Source organism: Lingula anatina, chromosome 8 (assembly GCF_051362555.1).
Source record: "Lingula anatina isolate TDL-2025a chromosome 8, LinAna3.0, whole genome shotgun sequence".
Taxonomy (NCBI): Eukaryota; Metazoa; Brachiopoda; class Lingulata; order Lingulida; family Lingulidae; genus Lingula; species Lingula anatina.
In genome coordinates this window covers 342,838-354,311 of record NC_141774.1, presented here as the reverse complement: position 1 = coordinate 354,311, position 11,474 = coordinate 342,838, and the positions used below count along the sequence as shown (strand labels likewise).

The following is an 11,474-nucleotide window of genomic DNA, read 5'->3' as shown; positions in this document are numbered from 1 at the left end:
TTTAGTTGCTTGACAGGGGCAGATCCAGGATTATTTTAAGGGGGGTCCATTTTTTTAAGGAATGACAGGTCTGGGTGGGAAACAGACACTCACCCCCCCCCCCCCTCCCTCCCCTGGACATGGGGATCAGCTAGGGCCTGCTGGAGGGCACTGAAAAGGTTGGTCTTTAAGAGGGCCAACATTGTCATTTGGTAGGGTTTTGAACTATGATTCACGTAGTCAAAATTCTAAATTCAAAAGGGGAGTATCAAAGTGTTTTTTTTTTTTGTTTGTTTGTTTTATTTTTCAAAAATGAAAGGGGGCATCGGGACCCGCTTGATGCCCCCCTAAATCTATATGTACTGCTTGATGACTTTGATAGGTAAAAACACTGTTATTCGAAGGGTTTCCAATTACATAATGAAACATTTATTTTAAAGTGCGGAATTACGACTAGCTTTTAATTATGTTCTTTGATACGAGATTCATGGAATGGAGACTAAATTGCTATGCTTACATTGCCCTGTATTACTGTGTTCACATTCTAAATGCACAACAAAACAGGATGTCTGTGCTACATGGAGAGAAGACATTCGGTAAACCCAATGTATTATTTCTGGTACCAACAGCTTCTTTATCTAATCTAAATTTATTGTTACTATTTTTATAATTCACTTTTGAACATATCTAAACCACAACAAAATGTAAATAGCCTACGTATATATTTCTTTCTCTTAAATGCAGGCAATTTTACATCTTATAACACTACCTGAGAATGAAGCCTTTCGGAGATAAAGATTTACTTGCATACTGATTGAAAATGACGTTAGGACATCTGTCTTAAGATAATGTGGTTAGTACCAGGAACGAAAGACGCGGTAAGAATAGAAGCAAGATTGGATGTGGCTTGTGTTGAACATCTTGCTCTTTTATGTTTGGAGGGCAGTAATGATTCACGACGTGTCGCAGTGTCACTTGTCCAGCTTTGCGTGAAGAGACTTCACGATTCTGAGAAAACAAATCAATAACAGAAAAACCAGCGTCTGCCCACGACATGATCATAATGAGCAGGTGACTCTGTGAGGGTAAAATTCATCTTAAAACCGAAGCAAAAGCTGAGCAGCCACGGAGTTTCGGCCACTGCCTCTGACAGACGACGCGTGTGGAGGTAGTGTTAGTACTTACAGAGACAGCTGAGACGGGGGGCAAGAGCTTCGACATGAGGAAATCTCTGGGCGTTCTTGCGGCTGCTCTCTGTCTTCTGTTATTATTGGCTTTACTTCAAGGCACAGATGGCACACTGGGGAAGAGCGACAAAGGGAAGAAGAAAAAGAAGAGTGAAAAGGTGTTGTTCAAACTTGTTCATAATACCGTGTACGTAGCTAGTACATGTACCAGGCCGTTGTTACTCGTGTGACAATTTAATTTTTATTCAGTTTAACAAAATGAGACCATTTCAGTGTATTATATAATACAAGTGCATGTCAGCATCTTTCAAAGCAGTAAGACTTAACAAGCATGTATATTTACAGTGAGGCATTTTGGAACCTGCAGTTATACATGGTAGGACTAGTATAAAGAGAAGATCAAAAGCTGTCAGTGAGTTCCCATAGCAGGGTTAGATCCTTGGTGACACAATACAAATGAAACCTTGCTAAAATTTCTGCTGCTTGCTTGTTTCTAGGTAGAGCTGGCCACAAAGACAGTGATTGAGAGAGGTTTGGTGACATATGATGTGAAACCTAAGGATATCATCAGAGAACACAAAGCCTACTGTGAGGTGGAGAAAGAGAGGAAACATTTCACTGGAGATGTCTTGGCTTATGTCACTCCCGTAAGTACCGGGTAAATATGTAATTCATGGAGAGTTTATGTTATAATGTAAGGTGGAGAAAGAAAGAAAACATTTCACTGGAGACGTCTTAGCTTATATGTCACTCCTGTAAGTACTGGGTATATTTGTAGCACTGGGAGATAGGAGTTTTGCTGATGAGGAGACAGGTTATTTATAACTTGCTTGTATAAATATCAAATTGCAGCTGAGAATAATTTTACTATTATATATTATTATATAGGGTGCAGGGATGGAAAATATCTTGGGTATAACCAGTGTATGAAATTCAAGGAAATTACTAGCCAGACCGCCGGGCAGATAACTCTGAAAAGTTACCAGCCCGGTCATGTAGTTACCTGCCCTAGTTATGATAACCCCTAGAGTTAAGAGAGGTATGCTGAGGGGGTCTAGAATGCATTCTTGGGAGAGTAATTTGGAAATGAAAGGGCAATTTCATGCCTTATGCATGGAAATTTAGAAATTGGTTGGAATTTCTACTGAATGATACCTTGTCAGTGTTGGAATTAGAGGGGGGTCAGGGGGGTCCTGACGCCCCCCTTTTAATTTCTGCAAAAAAAAAACTCACCTCTCGAAGTAAGAATTTCACTAGTTTAATCATAGTTCTAAACCATACCAAATGGCACCATTCACCATCTAAAATACCAAAATTTTTCAGGGCCCTTTAGCAGGCGGGGGAGGGCGGGGTAGTCAATTCAGTTTATGTTCACCTTGCAGGCTGTCTCATTTCTTCTTCAATAATTTATTTATAACTTTTATTCCGATTTCGTGACATCATTTGATCATAATTTTTGCTTTTCTGTATAGCAACAAGTATGACCAAATATATATATTGTTGTCAAATAAATCGATCTCTGTGCTGACAATAAAGAAGAAAGAATTCAGCATGAGGGACCCTTTGAATATCGCTTTTAAGCTTTAAAAAGCGGTCGGGAACTTGTCTGCACGCTAATCGCCCATAGACAGTCCTGCAAGGCCCCGTATCTCGAAAGCATTGCTTATTGAGAATAGCTATATATATATATCACATAGAGGCTACAATATATTATATGGGGCGAGCATGGGCGAGTTATTGGATCGAGATGTTTGCGCTCGGTCGCAATGCGTGATACTTTCGAGTTACGGTTTTACAAAAAATGTTGCCGCTCGACTAATTGCAAATTGAAGTCACCTTAATTTCCATGTCCCCAATTTGTTCTCTTTCGTTTGGTTCTGTCGTAATCTTTGTTATTTTTATTTCTTTCCTCAATTGTTTTTCTTTTGTGAACTTCTCTATCGGACTTGATAGAATTTTTTTCATTTTTGACAGCCCAAGATGAAAGCACGTGGGAAAAAACTACATCTGACGCACGGCGTAAACTCGCACGTTCACTCATAATTTGGGGATTCAAATTTTTGTAAAATTCTCCTTTAATTTGCCTCCGTTGCCTTTATTACTGTTGATTATAAGCACTTCATGTACCTATACGTCTATTTAATCAACATCATAACTTTTTATACTTTCACATTTTTATTACTCTCAACCTACAAATAGCTACTCGCGGTATCTCCTCTACACAAAACAATGACGTAACGTTATCTGCTGTGCACTGAAGCTGGTTAAGAACAATGTGCCTTGTTTCAAATTGTCTCTCAACTTCATATCACACAGACGGAACTTCGAAAACGAGGCCACTGAGAGGGAGACTGTTGGTTACATTTCGATACGAGCGTTCGATTGCAAGCTATGGTTAGTTCTTTGCTTCTATGAAAGTGGGTGAAAACAGTGAGTTTATTGTGCTGAAATCGCTTGTGAACATAGACAAAATAAAAGGTGAAAATAGGCTGTAAATTAGCCATCCCGTCGGGCGGGTAATTTGCAAATCTTACCCGCCCGGCCTGAAAGTTACCAGCCTCGGGCTGGCGGGCAGGCGGCCATTTCATACACTGGTATAACTTATATCTTGTTTTGCTTATTATGTCTTTGGGTGGGGGCAATTTAAATGTTGGATGCATCTTTATTCATATTTTTATTATTGAAACATATTAAGCTTAGAAAGCATCTTTCAGTTGAAATGACCTTGTTGGAATTTAAAATCAAAACTGAACATCCCGTTTCTTCCAGTGGAACAGCCATGGGTACGACATGGCCAAGACATTTGGTAATAAGTTCAACTACGTGTCTCCAGTGTGGCTTCAGGTGAAGAGAAAATCCAGTGGTTCATTTCTGGTGGAGGGTGGACATGACATAGACAAAGGTAGGAGACATATTTCTGGTGGAGGGCGGACATGACATAGACACAGGTGGGAGACATATTTCTGGTGGAGGGCGGACATGACATAGACAAGGGTAGGAGACATATTTCTGGTGGAGGGTGGACATGACATAGACAGAGGTAGGAGACATATTTCTGGTGGAGGGCGGACATGACATAGACAAAGGTAGGAGACATATTTCTGGTGGAGGGTGGACATGACATAGACAAAGGTAGGAGACATATTTCTGGTGGAGGGTGGACATGGCATAGACAAAGGTAGGAGACATATTTCTGGTGGAGGGCGGACATGACATAGACAAAGGTAAGAGACATATTTCTGGTGGAGGGCAGACATGACATAGACACAGGTGGGAGACATATATTTCTGGTGGAGGGCGGACATGGCATAGACAAAGGTAGGAGATATATTTCTGGTGGAGGGCGGACATGACATAGACAAAGGTAGGAGACATATTTCTGGTGGAGGGCGGACATGGCATAGACAAAGGTAGGAGATATATTTCTGGTGGAGGGAGGACATGGCATAGACAAAGGTAGGAGACATATTTCTGGTGGAGAGCGGACATGACATAGACAAGGGTAGGAGACATATTTCTGGTGGAGGGCGGACATGACATAGACAAGGGTAGGAGACATATTTCTGGTGGAGGGCGGACATGACATAGACAAGGGTAGGAGACATATTTCTGGTGGAGGGTGGACATGACATAGACAGAGGTAGGAGACATATTTCTGGTGGAGGGCGGACATGACATAGACAGAGGTAGGAGAAATATTTCTGGTGGAGGGTGGACATGACAAAGACAAAGGTGGGAGAGAAGTTCTGTCCAGGTTTACCCTAAAGCAGTCTAAATAAATATTGCAGGGCATTGTACTGCGAGAGAATGGAAGTAGAGATGCACATACATGGTGGCCTGGTTAGAAATGTCTTTCTTTTGAAAAGTATTTTTGTGATTAGCTTCATTTACTCAATATTCACTATCCTGTCTCTTACAGATAATGAACTGAGACTCAGAACATACACGGCTGTAACAGGGATATTAGTGATAGTTTGCATTGCTATATGTTATTACTTATAGTATGCTAACACTGTTGTCTATACTGCTGCAGTCAGGGATGTTTGTATTTCTAGGTTGGATTCAAGATGTCACCAAGGGTAGACCTGTGGAAATGAGTGAGTATATATTATAACCCAAACTGTTGGAACCTTCATCATTTCTGTCATGATCCCTGTATGATTTCTTTCTTTTAACAACATACTCAGGGGCGGATCCAGAGTTATTTTCTGTCAGTCTTCCTTGTTGATTCATCCTCCATTTTTGACCGTCTTCCGACAGAAAAAAATAGATATAGTAGGGGAGCCAAGGCAAAAAATAAGGGCCGCGGTGAAAAAAATTTTTTATGATATAAAATTTTCCAATATATGATCGGAGAGCCTGATATCTGGGGTTTATGAATATGCTTATTGGACAAATAGGCTCAATTGCGAAAGTGCCCAAAAATCCAAGATGGCCGCCATCCCTAAGGAATATGCAAAAATGGATAAATTATGAAAAATGGTTGATATTTTCAGTTTGTTTCAGGGTAAATACTTTTATTGTCCATATATTGTGGAAATATGTGCTATCTGGTGATCTGTAGCTGAAATTGGTCAATTGGATTCAAAATGGCCGCTCTATCCAAGATGGCGGCCAATATTTCAACATTTTTTGCAATTAAATCCTCTTTTCATTGATCTAGAATGTCCTTCAATCATGATATGAGCAAACATTCATCAAATAAAGATTGCCTATACTATTTCCTGCATTTGTACCATCTATGTATAATATAGAGGCTTTTGTGAATACAAAAAAATCCAATATGGCCGCCACATACCCCTTACCATTATGAGTCTAGGGTACCATCTGTCTTTTACAGAAAAGTTCAAATACCTACTTTAATGAAGCAAATGCTATTTCTATTTTACAATTTTTGGGTAGAGGGGAATTGCTCCAATATTTTTAAGCTAAATTCAAAGAGCTATCTCAATTCAAGATGGCTACTTTATCCAAGATGGCAGCTAAATTTTCACAAGTTTTTGCAATGAAGTCATGGTTTCTGTAATCTAGAACTACTTTCAATCGTGGAAAAAGCTAAATTTTATCAAAAATAGAATCTCTCCAATACTGTGTGCATTTTTGCTATTTGAATGCATAATTAAAGTTGGATGATTAGAGAAAAATCCAATATGGCTGCCATACACCCCTTACCAATATGAGTCAAAGGCGAAACATATATCATATCAAAAGTTGGTATATCTCTTTTAATGAATATATTATACTTTCATTTTATAACATATGGGTAAAGTACATTTGTTTTAATTTTATAAAGGTTAATTATAGACTGCCTATTAATCCAACATGGCCACTCTATCCAAGATGGCAGCCAAAATTTGACCAATTTTGCAATTTAATCTCTTTTCTTTACGTCAGAATTTCTTTCAATCTTCCAAAAGCAAAATTTCATCAAACATAGATACTCTACCCTAACTTCCTGCATTTTTTACTATCTATATACAGAATGAAGGCTTTATGCTTATAGAAACACCCAAAATGGCCACCATAAATCCCTTGTCATTACCCTCATATGAAACAAAGTCACGTATCTCATGAAAAGTTGAAATATCTCCTTTGATGAAGTACATTTTATTTTTATTTTACAATATATGGATATATGAGAATTTTTTCTCTTTTTTCAGATAAATTTAAGATGGCATGTTTATTCACAGTCAATTATTTATAAGATTCTTCACATTCATATGCATGTTCTTGGACCATTGTATTTTATAGCATAACAACTATGTTGTCAAAGTACATGTCTATAATAACATCATTTTCTATTTATTTGTTTATCAAAAGAAGCTCAAATGTTTTGTACAATAATAATTCCGATTCCATGCAAATTTCACTTCATGAAATCAAAGGTAAACTCAAATTTTTTTGAAACTTCAAACAACATTTATGTAACAGATACTAGTTTCATTTATCACATTGGTGCTTTAGTTACCTCCGCCAAGGAGGCTATGTTTTCACCCCTGTTTGTTTGTTTCTCTGTTTGTTTGACAACAACATGACTCAAAAAAGTTATGGATGAATTTTGATGGAATTTTCAGGGTAGGTCAGAAATGGGTTAACTTAGAAGTGTTTAGTTTTTGGTGGTGATCTGGATCAATAATCAATCAATAATCAAAAATACAAAAAATTAAGATTCGGACCAATTTTGATGAAATTTTCAGGATAGTCAGAAGTGGGCCAAGGAACAATAAATTAGTTTTTGGTGGTGATCCAGATCAATAATCAATCAAGAATAAAAAAAACTAAATCATTATAGAATGAAAATTTAGGGGTGAAACGGCATTGGGTGGAGACTTTACCGCCTTGGCGGAGGTCTGCGCTATTGAAGTGCTTTTCTAGTTTCAATTTATTTTTGGGAATACAGATGGTGACCACAACTATGCACTTTGCTGTTGAGCAGTTTATTATGTCCTACATCATTAAGTGTAGTATGCGAAGTTTTATTGCTTCTTATTTGCAGAATATTGCAGCTAATTTGCAACTGGCCTGATATTTTGGCAAGGGTAAAGCTAATAAAGTACAGAAAGAAAGAGCATCCTCAGTTGGGAGGAGAAACATAAGATCTGCTTTGCAAGAGCAAATATGCAGGCCCTTTGGTCATATCTAAAGACCCAAAATCCATATAGCTGTACACAAATCATGCGCGCCTCTTCCATAATACCATGTAACTGTAAGGTGGTGACATTCCCCTCCATGCTGGAAAAGATTACAAAATGCCAACATTTGCACTTCCCATGCTAATAAGGAGAGTTGATGAAACTACGCCCAGTAAGCTCATAAACTGTACTCAAATCACATCCATGTGGACCATAAGTGCTTCATGTAAGACAAAGATCAATGTGTGAATTGGAAGAAACCTCCCAATTTTTGCAACCTGCAGTGACCTTTATGTATGGCTAGTTTCTGAGGAATGTACCCATGAGTAATATGCTTTATTAAATACCCTAATACTAAGGCTTCGTTCACATGCAATGTCTATTTTCTATTTTCTATTTTCGGTATGTCTTATGATCACGGTCTGTGCACTGAATATCCCGCCGCGTAATTACTGGCAGCGCGAGCCAGTTACTTATAGTAACTTATAGTAACTGGCTCGCGCTGCCAGTAATTACGCCGCGGGATATTCAGTGCACAGACCGTGATCATAAGACATACCGAAAATAGAAAATAGAAAATAGAAAATAGACATTGCATGTGAACGAAGCCTAAATGCTCTAAGTCTCCAATCCACTGTAACACCATGTTTCCTCAGGAGGAATCTGAGACGCGTCAGATCCTTTAGTTTCCACTCTCCTTTGGGAAAAGAAAATCTGATCACCAAGAACAAAAAGATTTTTTACCCATGGGCAATGTACTGAAGGAACCATAACATAAGGTACTCAAGATATATCATTTGGACTCGTGGATATTGTCCCTGTATCTACTATGCTGATTTGAGCTGGTGAAACCTGTGGAACATATTGTATCCTTCCAAGGCAGCAGGATGGTGGAGGATTCATAATGTTAAGAGATGGATACACACATGACCACAGATTGTCCTTGGTTGTTATTCCATGACCCTTTAACGGTGTTAGATACAGGGAAGAAGTATTGTTCAATGTAGTGTCCCTACATATTCAGGGGCACATCTAATAGCAACTCATTTCATGGACAAAAAAGGCATGCCCCCACAGAGAACTACAAAACTGCTAACAATGTCATGGTTACTTTGGTATGGCCAGCAGCTTCTCCAAGCCATATTCCAAAAGATAACTGTCAGGACAGCATCCAGAGGTGTAGAAACATGTTATAGTTGGAGAGAGCTTGTCAGGAATGATGGATGAACATTCCACAGCAAAAATGTCAAACACAGGAGATGTAATGAAAAGTTAACATAGGCCTTTTTTTTAAATTTGTGATCCAAAAAATTCATACAAGAAAAGAAGAATTTCATCAGCTGCGTTAAGTTATAAGAATGATATGAATTTTTCTTCAGCCAACAGCTAATATTGAGATAGGTTTTACCTCCAATATTTCGATGTCTATCAGGACATCTTCTTCAGGGAATGAGGCTATCCAGGTGAATAGCCTCTACTCAGGAGGTGTATTTGTCCCCCCCCCCCCCATCCCATTTAAAAATTTTAAAAATACAACATTAACTTGTACAACAAAGCAGGGTTCACCATCCGGAATGCAGTAGTAAGTCCCAAAGACCCATTAGACAACAATGAAAAGTGTGGAGTTGTCTATGAAATGGAATGTGAGGGGTGTGGAGAGCAATATATAGGCAAAACGGGAAAATCAGTGTCAGAGAGAATAGCCGAACACCAAAATTCGGTCAAGAATAGAGACAGCAAGTCAGCATTAAGCCAGCATGAGGAACAATCCGGACATAAAGTAGCATATGGTCCTATTATTGACAAAATCAAGGTGATTAACAGTGAGCCAAGGGAAAATTACAGAAAAGTCCTAGAAGCCATCCACATCAAAAAGACAGGGGCCAGTCTCAACAGAAATGATGGTGCCATCCCTCCTGACCTCTACCTCCCTTTCCCAAGACAATGGGGAGGGGGGGGGGGGGCAAGTACATATATCCCTGTGGGGAGTCTCACTAGATTACTGTCAGCTTTGCCGGCTTAAGCGTCTTTCCCGCATACTAAAAGCTGTAAGGGGTTAATAAACTATGGTGCGCGCTCGGCTGACTGCAGTTTAGCGTGAACCCCAGGGAGTTAAATCTCTGGGAATGCATCCCTAGAAACGTCAAAAACAAATAAATCGTTTAACTGGTCACTATGTGGACTTGGGTTTTCTTTGTGCGACCTTATGTAAATCTGACATGAAGCGGGGAATCTTTAGATTGCATTATCCACTAAGTTAGTCGAAATCGTAATGTCCTATTTCAAGCCCACACTTGAATTAAGCATCCTAAATTTTTAAAGTTTACGACATTCACTCCATATATAAAGAAAAAAATCATTATATGCCATCTAGAAATGACAAATGTTGGATGTCATCTATAAAACCTATATAACTGCCACCTGAAAAATATACTTCATTAAATAAGAGATTTCAACTATCAGTAAAGTACACATGGTACCATTGATTTGTAATGGTAAGGGGTATATGGCAGCCATATTGGATTTTTATCTAATGAAAAAGGCCTAATCATATTCTTTACAGATATTAAAATGTAGGAAATATTTAAGAGAATTTATATTTCTTGAAATATTGCTTTTACCATGGTTGAAATAATTTCTTGATTATAGAACATGGGCCTCAGTTGCGAAAATTGGTAAAATAATGGCAGCCATCTTGGATAAAGAAGCCATGTTGAAAAAAGATATGGTCTAAGCTTTTCCTTTGAAAATAAATAATTGTCCTTTACCAATAAATTGCAAAGGAAACATGAAATATACTTCATTAAAGAAGATATTTGATCTTGCAAATAAGGTGGATGCTGTGTGCACCTTTGGGCCATAACGGTTGGGGTGCATGGTGGCCATGTTGGATTTTTTTCTAATCATAAAGCTTCATACTGTACAGAGAGAGGAAATACAGGTCATACTGTACATAATTTATATTTGATGGTGTGTTGCTTCTTTCATGATTGAAAGTAATTCTAGATTAAATAAAACATGACTTAACTGCAATAATTGGCAAATTTTTTGGCCGCCATCTTGAATAAAGCAGCCATCTTGGGTCAAGACACCATCCCAAATTTACCTTTAAAATTTAAAACAATTGTCCTATACCTGCATATTGTAAAATAAAAATAAAATATGCTTCATTTAATAAGGTATTTGAACTTTCAAAAAGATATACATTGTGCTTCTGACTCATAAAGGTGAGGGGTGTGTGGCGGCCATATTGGATTTTCTCTTGATCAAAAAGCCTCCATAGTGCATGCAGACAACAGAAATGTGTGAAATATTATAGAAAAGCTATATGTGATGACAGTTTGCTTATATCATGATAAGAAGAAATTCTAGATTGAAGAAAACATGACTTAATTGCAAAAATTAGTGAAATATTGTCCGCCATCATGGATGAAGCGGCCATTTTGAATCCAGTTGTCAAATTATTGCTACAGATCACCAGGAAGTACATAATTCCACAATATATACATAATAAAAGGATTCTACACTTCAGCAAAGAAATAATATTAATCACTTTTCATAACTGATGCTAATTCTATGTATTCACCATGGATGGCGGCCATCTTGGATTTTTGGGCACTTTCGCAATTGAGCCCATTTGTCCAATAAGCAGATTCATAAACCCCAAGTATCAGGC

The 11,474-nt window shown here is 38.2% G+C and overlaps 1 protein-coding gene across 2 annotated transcripts in view; it reads left to right on the top strand.

The window, feature by feature from the left end:
* The first annotated feature begins 905 nt into the window (after positions 1–905).
* LOC106151722 (chitinase domain-containing protein 1) overlaps positions 906–11,474 on the top strand; it is a 29,813-nt gene continuing 19,244 nt past the window's right edge. For both annotated transcript variants that reach the window (XM_087019039.1, XM_087019038.1), the window contains exons 1-4: positions 906–1,324; positions 1,664–1,813; positions 3,936–4,068; positions 5,222–5,263. In XM_087019039.1, coding sequence (XP_086875165.1) covers positions 1,199–1,324; positions 1,664–1,813; positions 3,936–4,068; positions 5,222–5,263 — 451 coding nt within the window. In that variant the 5' untranslated portion in view covers positions 906–1,198. The remainder of the gene's footprint in view (positions 1,325–1,663; positions 1,814–3,935; positions 4,069–5,221; positions 5,264–11,474) is intronic.